General features: G+C 46.8%; 1 protein-coding gene across 1 annotated transcript; it reads left to right on the top strand.

The window, feature by feature from the left end:
- Nucleotides 1-1,007: 1,007 nt before the first annotated feature.
- wipf2a (WAS/WASL interacting protein family, member 2a) lies at nt 1,008-12,131 on the top strand. Its single transcript, XM_084440726.1, has 8 exons — nt 1,008-1,466; nt 2,957-3,089; nt 3,557-3,680; nt 5,775-5,909; nt 6,129-6,821; nt 7,182-7,412; nt 9,158-9,259; nt 9,804-12,131. Exons 2-8 carry the CDS (start codon nt 3,030-3,032, stop codon nt 9,845-9,847), a joined length of 1,389 nt encoding a protein of 462 aa, XP_084296852.1. The 5' UTR covers nt 1,008-1,466; nt 2,957-3,029; the 3' UTR covers nt 9,848-12,131.
- The last annotated feature ends 647 nt before the right edge of the window (nt 12,132-12,778 follow it).

Genomic DNA, 12,778 nt, shown 5'->3' with positions numbered 1-12,778 from the left:
TTAGGTAATGCAGTTTCAATTCTGCCAGTTTCACATTTCAGCTAAGCTTCCAGGTTTTCCAGTATTACCGTATTACAGTTTATCTTCCAGCTTTTGTAGCAATGTATTTAAGTTTGCAGCTTCTTTTGGCAATGCAGTTCAGCTTCCAATTCTGCCAGTTTCACATTTCAAATTTTGCCAATTTCAAATTTCAGCTTAACTTCCTTTTTTTTTTTTTTTAGCTTCAAAGCTTTTTAGCTATGCCTTCCATAATTTATTCCAGATGTCAGCCTTGACAGTATTACAGTTTATCATCAGAGCTTTTGTAGCAATGTATTTAAGTTCTTAGCGTTTTTAGGTAATGCAGTTCAGCTTCCAATTCTGCCAGTTTCACATTTCAGCTGTCTCCAGATTTTTCAACTTCCAAGCTTTTTAGCTATAACCTACATTCCATCATTTATTCTATATTTTAGCTTTGACAGTATTAGTTTATCTTCTAGCATTTTTAGTAATGTATTTAAGTTATTTGCTTCTTTAGGTAATGCACTTCAGCTTCCTATTGTGCCAGTTTCACATTTCAGCTAAGCTTCAATGTTTTTTCAGCTTGCAGGAAATGCAATTTTCTAGTTAGCCTAATTACTGACAAAGTAGACAGAAAGCTTCATGTCATCACACATGATTTGTTTCTATAAAAGAACCCACGTTTCACCAACATTTACTCATTAGTGCTAACATATAAGGGTAGCTTTTCAACAATAACAATCCCAAGATTTTAGAAGGTATCTCGCTTACAGAGTGCAAATATTAAAGTATGTGTCCTTCAAAGGGCGGGATAGAATTGCATATTTCGTTTAAATGCTACATATGCTGCTTAAACAGCTTTTTAACACGCCTCCATTTTGTGTAGGACGGCCCATTTCCGGGTTGAGTATTACGTGATCAGGCTAGATTTCCAGGAACAGCCCAGCTGATAAACAGGCTGATAAAAGGGATAAAATGACTTTATTTAGTGCAGGTTGAGTCAGGCTTGTGCGCAGGTCAAGTCGAAAGAAACAGAGACTGACCTTTGAGTCTGCTGTTATGCGTAGCTTATATTAGCTACCTAGGAACTTTATTCCTTTATTTGGACTACTTTACTTGACTAAACTCTCTCTTGCTAACGTCAACAATGCTATCCTAACGTCAGCTAGATAGCTCGGACAACTAAATAGATATGCACATATTTTTGTAAAACAAAGGACAGAGTGCCTGCTGATAGTTAGCTAATTTAGCTAGCTAGCTAGCTAACGTCTTTATGACATTTTATGACGCTACAATTTAGGACATTTTATTGGTAAATTAGTAGTATGTTAGTGCTTCTGAGTTTGTACTGGATGAACGCGTGAGTTTAACTTTAGTTTGCTCCAGCTAAAGACGACTTTAACTTTACTAAATTCCCATTCATGTTGTTGTTGAAGACGGGAAGACTCGCAGTCCTTCTAGACAGGGTAAGTTGCTGTGCCGGTCCACCCAGTAATACATCAAACTCTCCGTAGCTAAGCTATAGCTAACATTAACCTAGTGGTATGGGGAAACACCTGTGGGAATAAGGTGGCAATCGAGGTCGACAGACAGGCGTATGCTCTGTCGAGACGTCCTCCATAGACAGGTATGCATTGAAACAACCACATTGTTGTGCTAGCTACTGGTTATCAGTTAATTTCATAGAACAAAATACACCATCCAAACATCTCAATTTAGCTAAGGACTAGTGCAAAGTGCCCGTCGTGGTTGTTCTGCGTTTTCTCTATGTACTGTATCCTGCCTGTCTGTCTGTCTGTCTGTCTGTCTGTCTGTCTGATACTTACCTGACAGGAGAGACACCTTGATCATGAAGGTCATGACGAGGTTCACCCAGGGCAAGGCTCATTGCACTCTGGCTGTGCTGACCCTTGCCAATCCCCCAAATGTGTGAATCTCAACTGCATCATTTCTAGTAGTGGGGGACTGCGTTAGCGCTCTCCCCTTTTTGTGTGTGTGTGTGTGTGGGGGGGGCTGGCTGGGTCCCCCGTTCGATCCCAGCCTCCGGTGTTGTGCCGAAGTGTCCTTGAGCAAGACACTGAACCCCAACATCGCTAACGTGCGGCCCGGTGGCAAAGTACCTAGTACTGTCGCCTCACAGCAAGAAGGTCTCCGGGCCTTTCTGTGTGGAGTTTGCATGTTCTCCCCGTGTTCGCAAGGGTTTCCCCCATAAAGAACGCAATATGAAAAACATGCAGAAGAACAGATGGCTAACGCTGTCCGTCCCTGGCGAAGATGGACAGGAGTACTTGGTTGGTCCCTGGGCGCGTCCCATGCACACTGCCTACTGTCTGCTCCTGGCTGTCCTTGGGGGAAGGATGACGGGAAGGGTTAAGAAAGGGTTAAAAAATTTCATCGGTGGATGCTCCAGCCACATGTGTGTGTGTGTGTTTTGGCATTGCCGCCTACATCGTGTGATGTGTGTGCATACTCACTGTATGACGAATAAAGATGTTTTTGTCGTCAAATATTTTTTTTAAATTAGAAATTACAGGACCCGAGGGGGTCTTTATTTTGCCACACAGTGACACACACATTACATGAGCAGCCACATGACACACACATGCAACTTTCGGGGGCCGCCGGTGAAAATTGTTCCCTGCATTTATCCCATCCCAAGCCGTCCTCCTCCAGGGGGGCAGACATCGTTCATGGCCCCCGGGGACCAAGTCGAAGTGCTCAGTCCAGGTCCTGGTTAGGGACCGGACTGAAGAGCATCTGTTCTTCTGCATGTTTTTCATATTGTGTTCTTTGGGAGGAAACACTGCAAACACTGGGAGAACAAAAACAAACAAACATCTATCACACGGTGAGAGGCAGCACATTACACGGTGTAGGTGGCGAAACACACACAAATGGCTGGAGCATCCACCGATGAAACTTGGCGTTTCACCAGTCTTCCCTCTGTGTGTTGCAGGTTCCCCTGTGAACCCAGTGCTGAGACGGTGAAATAATCTCCACCCCCTCCAGGGTGCCGACAGAGGTACAAGATGCCTATCCCTCCCCCCCCTCCCCCTCCAGGACCGCCACCACCCCCCACCTTCAACCAGGTCAGTTTCAATCTATACCATTCAATCAGACAGTCCACTCTGTTTTAAAGCTTGTCCAAATATTTAGGTTATAGGTTTCCTATATTTTTTTGCACAAAATATAGTTAATTACCTGTTATTTATTGTATAGTGTTACTGTAAGTAATTACTGTAAGACTCGTATGTGAGTTAAACACGCATACCTGTACACATGTGCACTACTCAGGCACCCTGATGGGGATTCCTGCAGGCTTGTGTTCCTGATGAGGCTGGATGTTATATTGACCCCATAGACACGTTACAATACAGCCTGTCTTAAATCTGGGCTCAACTGTTACTTTAATAGTACAGCGCATGTGAACCAACGGACAAGTCCCTTAAATGCACGCCTGCCCATTTTACATTCCAGACAGAATTAAATAAAATTATTTTTTTGGGGGAAAAAACGTACTGTATATTGCACTGATTTGATATTACCGTCTCCTCAGGCCAACAGCAAGTTGAACCGGGATGGGGTGAAGGGTCGCGGGGCGTTGCTGTCCGACATATGCAAAGGGAGCAATCTGAAGAAGGTTGGAGTGGTCAACGACAGAAGTGCACCTATCATTGAGAGTAAGTAGCACACATTGTAACTCACTGCAGATACAAATTCTCATGCATTGCCTCTCTGTTGCAAATAAGCACGCGTAGAGAGACAGACACACTCTTGTTTAGTGTATGTACATTTCATCTTAAACAAGTCATCTTAAATTACGTCTACTTAGAATAATAGCCACATATAGTCATCTTCTTATTCTTCTTTGTATGGGTCGGTTGTTGCCTCCTCTCCCCCCAGGCTCGGGGCCGAGGGGCTGTCCTTTTACCACCCCGAGCTTGGGTGAGGGGGTCACCCGGGCTATATATCCGGGCACACCTCCAGGAGCCATGTCACCGTTTCCTCATCCAAAACCATCAGGCCATGCATTCCGTTGGGTGTCTGATATATCTGACAGTCCTGGATGACGTGGTCTGCGGTTTGCTCCTCGGTGCCACACTCGCATGCCGCACAGGATGCCCCATCTGTGCATCGATGAGCGGAAGCGTCCGACGTCGGTCCAGAGACGATTAAGCCTCACCCACGCCGGTCTGGGTAAGTCCATCCTGGGAGGGGAAGGACCGGCGGCCGGGATGAAATCACGGAGTCTGGAGGCGTTTTCCTCTCACTCCGCACGCCAGGTGAAGTCCGCCCATCCTGCCTCACTGATGTTAAGGTCTCTGCATTGCTGCAGGAGATCCCGTGCGGCAGGAACAAAAGAGTGTCTCAACTTGAGACACCGGGGAGGCTCTGCTGTTGCAGTGAGCCTGTCATGGAGCAGGTGGTTAAGCTCCACGGCCCGGCAGGTGAGACGTGCTGTGGTTCCTATGTGGTGGAGGCCAGCGGGCTGGATCCCTGTGAGAATGGGAAGGTTGTCCACAGGAGTGGGACGCAGGCATCCCGTCACGATGCGCAAGGCTTCGTTGATAGGCGGGTCGATGAGGCGGGTGTGAGCGCTGCAACACCACACCAGTGCGCAGTATTCACTGGTTGAGTAGACCAGGGTTAGGGCTGTGTTTTTGCGCCGGCGCCCCAGCGGCAGAACGTGAGCGACCTGTCCAGTGTCACACCAAGAGGTTGGTTCGGCGCCGCATGGCAGGAGTGTTCCATCGATGTGCACTCGGAGCTCACGTTTGGCTTCCTTGTTGTTAAGGTGGAAGGCAGCAGACACCGTCTTTGCCTCGCTGAGCTTCAATCTCCATTTCCGGAGGTATGCCGCTAGTGTCTGCATGTCCTGGCTCAGTGTCTCCTCCACGGCCTGCCAGTCTCCAGCTGAGTACACCAGCGCAAGGTCATCTGCGTAGGCATACTTCCTGGAGACTGTGATCGGCAGGTCGTAGGTGTAGATGTTATAAAGGAGGGGGGCCAGGACAGATCCCTGGGGGACACCGTTCTTAAGGCGTCGCAACCTGCTTCGCTGTCCGCTACCAGTGGTGAGGGTAAAGCTGTGGTTTTGGACAAGCTCCATGATCATGCTGACCATGTGCCTGTCCGGCAGCAGGTGGAGCAGCTTGCAGGTGAGGCCGCGGTGCCATACGGTGTCGTATGCAGCCTTCAGGTCTATAAAGACGGCTCCGGCCTTCTTTTTAGCTGAGAAACTGTCCTCGATGTCTTGAGTCATCAAAGTGACTTGATCTACGGTCGATCTCCCGCGTCAGAACCCGGCCTGCTCCTGTGGGAGCAGCGGGTCGATGATTGGTTCGACGCAGGCGTAGATAAGACGCTCGAGGATCTTGAAGGGGATTTTAACAGAGAGATGGGGCGAGAGAGAGATTCAGGCTTGTTCGGCTTAGGGATCGCGACAACTAGGGCTCTCCTCCAGAGGAGGATGACAAGGGCCTTGGTGGTGCAGGCCAGGTGCTCGATGACGTCCATCTTACCGGGGGTGAGCCCTTCGGTGTTCAGCTGCAGAATTCAGGGTTGGGAGCCGGCAGAGCAAGCTGCCCTCCCCGCCTGTGGCAGCCGAACAAGTGGTGGCGCTCAGTTGGCAGACTTCGCTTCGCTTGCGGGGGTTAATCGCAGCTACTGACAAGGGGGCACTACAAGAAGGTGTCTGCCTCCCCCCCCCCCACACACACACACATAGTCTAATAACCTCAAACTTATAACATTATTCCCTTTGCTTCCCCCAGAGACAGGTGGTGAAGGAGGAGGAGGAGGAGGAGGTAGTGGTGGAGGAGGAGGAGGAGGTGGGTTTGGATCAGGAGGACCGATGCTGATGGGAGGGCTTTTCCAAGAAGGCGTGCCAAAACTGCGACCTGTCGGAGGTACGAGCTGCATTTGATTCATACGAGGAATTTCAGATAAAATGTCTGGGAACGTGACGCAAAGAAAACCGGTGTCGTGGAGTGTCGTCACATCCTAAATGGCGTATTTATTCGTGCCAAAATGCGCACAGTTGTTCCGTATTCTCTCCTAAAGTTGTGTTTATTTATTGGCGTCCCATGTGTGTCTCTGTGTCCATGTGTGTGCCTCCCCCCCCCCAGACAGCACCGTGGGCAGGTCGGCACTGCGCCCCCCTGGCTCCCGCCCGGCTGCGCCCCGCCCCCCCGCTGGCCGCTCCGCCTCCCCCTCCCCCTCCCACGCTGGGCGCTCCCCCTCCCCCTCCCACGCCGACAAGCCCCCCCCCTCGGAGAACAAGCGCTCGCACCGCCCCTCTCTCCCCGACATCTCCCGCCCCCCTAGCGCCGCCGGAGGGGGAGGCATGAAGCACAGCGCCTCGGCTCCGCCCCCTCCCCCGCCCTTCAGCAGAGGCCATCGCAGCGGCAACGCCCCCAACCAGAAAGCCTCCTCTTCCTCCTCCCACAACCGTGAAAAGCCCCTCCCACCCACACCCCACAGAGGCCCCGCCGTGCCCGGCCCCGCCCCACCCTCCTCCACGAGACCACCCTCCTCCACGAGGCCGCCCACCAGCGGCTCTTCAGCCCCTCCCCCGCCCCCGCCCTACAGGCACCCGCCAGGGGGAGGGATGTCCAACGGACGCTCGGGCGCCCATCACAGCGACGGGGCGCCGCAGCTGCCCCAGAGGCACAACTCGCTGCACAAAAAAAAAGCTGCCTCCGGTGGGGGCGGCGGCCACGGGCGCGCCCTGGCCCCTCCCCCACCCCCGTCTTCGGCGTCACACCAGGGAGGCGGAAGACCGCCTCCCCCCGCGAGGGAGCCTCCCGGCCGACGAGCAGGTGAGTGTTTAGAAACAGCAGCTCATTTTGTCTTTCCATTTTAAGTTGCCGGAAGAATCTGGGTGGGGTATTAAAATGATAATAACAGCTCATTATTAGGAGAATAATGAGTTTATATGCGTTAGCATGATGCTTATATGCTATAAGCTTACAGTATATGCGCTAGCATGCGGGGTGGCTGATTGCTGTCAGGTGCCAAACTAACTGCAGCTAACAACAGTTTTGATCATCTATTAATCTGTCTGTAAAATACACCTTAACAGTGTAAACAACAATTTGAGTACGGTAGTCTTCACATTGGTGTTTGCCATTTTTATTGTATTTTAACCAGACACCGCTGACCGCTTGTTACCTCTCCAGCTCCTCAGGCGCCCCCTGCTGGGTCACGCAACGGCAGCAGGGACGCCCCCCCTCCGCCCCCTCCCTACCGGGTCCACAGCTCCACCGCCCACGCCGCCTCCTCAGAGCCCCACAGCAGGGAGGGCAAGCCCCCTCCTCCGCCCCCGTCCTTGTCCGCCCGCACCCCTGCCGGACCCCCGCCGCCCCCCCCGCCCAGCCGCAACGGACACTCCTCCGCCAGGTGCACCATGGGTGAGTCAGGAGGCGCGCCGGCCGCCCCTCCTCTCCCTAGGCCTGGTCCACGCGGGTCCGCTGTGTGAAACATATCCTGCTTTTACTCTTGGTGGACCACTGATTTACTGGAGACATTTCCCTCCTGATGCTAGTAGTATACTAAGTTCCTCTGGAGGCTAGGTGGTATACTAAGTTCCTCTGGAGGCTAGGTGATATACTAAGTTCCTCTGGAGGCTAGGTGGTATACTAATTTCCTCAGGAGGCTTTGTGTGAATGACATGCGTCACTTTCCAATACACTATGTCCTCTATGTAGTGCTATGCATTTAACCCTCTTCTGATGTAAAAGTCAGAAGACACCGTGATTGCAAAACAGTAACACACCTGCAAATGTAAATGGCTTACATATGGTTCTTCATCTGTGCAGTAGGCTTCAAATGTAGCCTCTGTTATTGCTTATAAATATAACAACATTACTTTGACTCTTTTCGGGGGCAATGTGAGAGGATTTAACCTCTATTTTATTTAGACAAGGAAGTGCAGGTCAAGGATGTGAGGAATGAGGGGTAGACTTTCAAGATGCAACCCTGGTCACTGGTGTTATCATGAGCCTGTTGCTTCTAATGCTAGCCCCAACATAAACCTGCAGATTTGAATATTGCATTGTTTATCAATCTCATGGTCTGGAATGGCTGTCGGGATGCAGTCATAGTATTGATATAACCCTGTAGGCAAATAACCCCTGTAGGAATTCAAATAGTCCCTTCATAGTTTCTCCTGCACTGTAACGGACTATTGTGTGAGGGTTCTGTAGATTCTAAGATTGTTGGATTGGTGGTGAGAGGTGGGCAATACCATACCTTTTTATTGTGTTGACAGACAGACAGTCCTTTATTGATCCCCGAATGGAAATTGTGTTACAGCAGTAAACAACGCACAACTGACTAATTTACAGCAAGTACACTATAGAAATACATATCAGATATTAGTCAACAAGCCCAAATTGTAGAAGAGTGCAATACCTGCAATGTCAAGTCAAATCAAATAAGATAGATGGTGTGAAATATGTACTTTTCCTCACTTTACCACTGAGCTTGTCTGTGAATGGCTACAATCGGCTGCTTCAAAATGGATATTTGAATAACAATACAAATATGAAATAGTAATAAGAAGTATAGTAGTAATATACGACAGCCACAATGGGGTTGTGTGAAAATGGCTCTAGGGCATGATTCCAGGGATAAAAACCTGGAATGTATGCATGCCAAGTTTCAATATGATGATATCATTGATTTATAACCATTTATGTGGTAGGTCACACGCACCCTGGAAATGTCATTGGTTAATGCGGCCATGTTGCTTGAGATGTCAACACTATTTTTATGCAAGCTCAGTACAGATGCTTAATAGCAGATTTTGTGCAGATTGGTGATGTGGTTTAGAAGGATATATTTACAGTATCTTATCTTTTGGCGGAAAATCTATCACAGCAGACCTTGATGGTCGCTTTGCTGTCGTTTTTGAGCTTGAGGAGTAGAAACTATAAAATGTGGTGAATCTAGGTGCACTTTTACTGTATGTATGTAGTAATTTGTAATGATATCATGTTTATTGCTTGTTTGTGTAAATGTCTGGTATCACATTTACCTTGAGATAAAGTTGTCTTCGACGTTGTATCTGACAGGAATTTAGACCCCTAATAATCCATTTCATTTTATTATATAGTGGGCACTAAAGCACCTTTTTATGTTTGTACTCTCTCAGATGATTTTGAGTCAAAGTTCAACTTCCACCCTATTGAAGATCTCCCACCCCCAGAGGAATATAGGCATTTCAACAAGATCTACCCCAGCAAATCCAACAAAGGTATGCATTGTGAACTTACATGCAGCATTATTTATGACAACTACCTCACGATGTTATAACCATAATGGAATTGCTGCCACAGTGATTTCTGTTCATGTTAGTTATTCTTTACAGTAAGGAAGAACAGACCTAAAGGGATAGTTTGGCATTTTGGACAAAGGGCCTCCTTGTCTCGCCCCCGGAGGGGCTGGAGAGACATAGGGATTACATTTTCAGTCTGTCGCCCGCACAATGTTCTTAGCCAATCAAATTGCGTTGGGCAGGTGAAGCTAAGAAATTGTTAAACGTTTTTAGCCGTTGGATGGGTGAAGCATCTAATTGCGTCGGCCAGGTGCAGCCTGTTGAGAGTATTTAGCTTGGAAGGCTGAAGCGATACTTCGCTACCTACAGTGCCTAACACAGTGCACAGTGTTTACGTTCCTAGGCAGCATGAAGTATCGCTCCACTGCCCTACTACTAAGTGGAAAATGAGGCCCTGTGCCTAAAATTCCGAACTATCCCTTTAAGACCTAACATGACCCTCCTTTAACTCTTCTTCCCTTAGCCCTGACCAGAGGAGCGCCTCCGTTGCCACCGGTGGGCAGGTGAACTACGGAGCATGATGACTCAATACCTCTCAGTCTAATCAGTGGGATGTTCAGGAGAGTGATGTACAAAGCACTCAAAACGTGTATACTTAGAAACACATAAATACTCAACAGAAGTTGACTAAACACATTACAAATGCACCACTTCTTGAACGAATGCTGTATTTTATACACTACAATTCCCCCCCCCCAAACACATTTTCTTAATATAAGGGAACAAAACCACTTTGCACCAAGAAACTGACCTTCACTGTGCCGTTGCGACAAGCCAAAAAATATTGGGAGACTGATGTCATGGGCCTTGTTAACATCATCAACAGAAAGCTGCCATCTGTCAATAAACACTGCTATGTGCCTGGAGGCTTTTATGGGCTTCAGACTTGGGTTCAGATACTGTTTTAAAGGTAACACAAGACAGCTTTTTTGATTTAATATGTTATGAAATATGTGTACATTGCACACACATGGCTATAGAAAAATTACACCATCAGCGTTTAGATAAATTCCTTATAGCCTCGCAAATTCTGTCTGCTACTGTCTGCACCGGGTACGAGTGCAGTTAGCATGAGCCATCAACATTGCTAACATGAGACGGAAGTAACTAGCGTGCATTGGCACATTTCAGAATCGGCTAAATGGCCTGCTGATCGTTGCAAAACGAAAACGTTTTCTGTGGTACCTTTAAATCATTTCAGTTACTTATCTGTGCTCGATTGTTTTTCTCTGGCACAACAGACCCAATAGGCTACTCCCAAAAAATGCTGACTCCTCCCACCTGAGAATCCAGGCAGACACAGGTAAACGCTCAAGTAATTGAAGGGATGTCATAGTATTCGAAACCCAGGTCTTATCTCTCTTTCTGGACAGCACAGCTGTCAGTGGAAAAAAATGCTCAGACATTATTTGGCAGACTTTCAGAGGTCTGGAATTTGGAATCTGGAATACTATATGAGAATTTACAGTAATGTTTGGAAAAAAAACAAATATTGTTAAATGTTGGGATGTATTACAAAATAACAAGTATAAGTACCTACTACAGGAAGTCTCACAAGGAAGGCAGGTACTGCTACAGAAGCCTAAGTGATTTCTCTCTTGATATTTTAAGGCGCAGCTGCCTGGCTTGCCATGAGTTGTGTTGTGAGGGTGATTGTGTTGCGCCATGCATGAAACCCTTCTTGATGGAATGGTGATGGTGACGGGACCTTTTTTGTTCCAGTGCGAAACTGTATGTATCTGTAGTCTAATTGAGGTGTATTCCATGGTGAAGATGGGTGTCGGTGATTTCCATTATTGTGACTAATGTTTTCAAATTCAAATTATTGCCTGTTGTTGAACATTACAGGAGCAGAAATTCACTGTTCTTTCCTTTCAGGCGTTGGCTTGCAATTACTTTTTTTCTTAGACTATAGACTATTCTTAGACTCTTTTTTTTGTAGGCCCACCACCCACACAACAGATATTTTTTGTATTATGAGTGATATGGGTACATTGTGTTTTTTAATGTTCTACCAGTGCCCCTGTGTGAGGTTTATGGACTACAATTCTCAGCCTACCTCCAGTGTGCCAAAAGTGGATAGAGCAAAGGAGGAGAGAACAATTACTTTTTTCCACTTAAGTTGAATGCAGACTGTGAGACACAAGACATTGCATGAATGCTTGTCCTGTTATAAGTGGTGTCTCGCCACTCCTGTACATGCTTTAGTCTATCAGCTTAACCAGCAGAACCTGGGCTGTGCAGGATGGCAGCTGTTAACAGACAGGTATTTTCCTGTGAAGAGACAGATATTTTGGATGACAAAGTGCTGCACCCAGGTGTTTTAACTCTTTAAGCACTCTTTTACCACTATACACAGTAACAGTCTCAGACCAGTTCTCCTTGTTTTATTGGGATAGCATCACAGCGTTTATACTTATTTCATTGATCTCTGAATGCTGTATGTGATGGGATAAGCTTTACCATAGTTGCTGTTATTCTTATTTCTCGCCACAAAGAGGAGACTAAATTGTTCTCCCCTCATTCATTTATACAGAGTGCCTAAGCGGAAGCAGGAAGAGAAACCCCCTATGGGACCTTAAATAGGAAAAAATATGAGCGGTAGTCAGTGACGAGAGACAAATAATTTCTTGAGCCCGTTTGAATTGTTCCATGACCATCACATATATTTGTCAATTTAAAACAAATTTTATCTGTTGGTTTTTTTTACTCGCAAGTTAGCTAATATTAGCTAGCTGACACTACACATTTAGCACTCAACAAAAAAAAACTTGTAAAGCTGATCCTGCATGGCTGCTCTTACAGATTTTATTTTTTTTGGGGGGGGGGGGGGGGGGGGCGGGCACAACTTTATTCACAACAGCATGAATACACGACTTGACTTGAATAAAAAGTTATTTTGATCTCTTACAGAACTGACTAACTCTCCTTACATACACTAAAGCTCTATATGGCCAGACTACTAGTGATTTTCACTTTTAATAATTTTAAACTCATTCTGGGCTACTTTAGACTTTTACGACAAACTGTAACTTTCTTGACTTAAAAAATTATGTTTTAAATTGGCAAACGTGTATGGTCATGGCACGAGTCACTAAATTATTTGTCTCTTGCGATTGACTACCGTACATATTATTTTCCGAAATAAGGTCCCATGGGACATCGCTTCCTGCTGTCGCTTAGAAACTCGAATATGGACCAAGAACATTTGCTGAACTTAAGTGCCTAGAAAGTCTACACCCCTTTTCAAAATCATCACCTTTTGTTGCTTTAATGTATTGATTATTTTTTTCACCTGAAAGTTGTAGGTTCCAATATGTAAATAAAGGTGTAAAAAGTTTAATTCAGTTTAGAACCCAGGCTATAAAGCAACAAATGGTATGTTAGGGGTTAATAAGGGATACCTTATCACTTATAGGGAAGGGAACACAAGCAGAA

Source organism: Borostomias antarcticus (assembly GCF_949987555.1).
Source record: "Borostomias antarcticus genome assembly, chromosome: 7".
Classification (NCBI taxonomy): Eukaryota; Metazoa; Chordata; class Actinopteri; order Stomiiformes; family Stomiidae; genus Borostomias; species Borostomias antarcticus.
The sequence above is the reverse complement of the archived record's forward strand: the minus strand, read 5'-3'. Positions and strand labels throughout refer to the sequence as shown.

Coding starts and splice junctions, on each gene's coding strand:
- wipf2a (XM_084440726.1), top strand. CDS start 3,030: ATGCCTATCCCTCCCCCCCCTCCCCCTCCAGGACCGCCACCACCCCCC. Junction 3,090..3,556: donor CACCCCCCACCTTCAACCAG/GTCAGTTTCAAT, acceptor CCGTCTCCTCAG/GCCAACAGCAAGTTGAACCG. Junction 9,260..9,803: donor CCCCAGCAAATCCAACAAAG/GTATGCATTGTG, acceptor TTCTTCCCTTAG/CCCTGACCAGAGGAGCGCCT.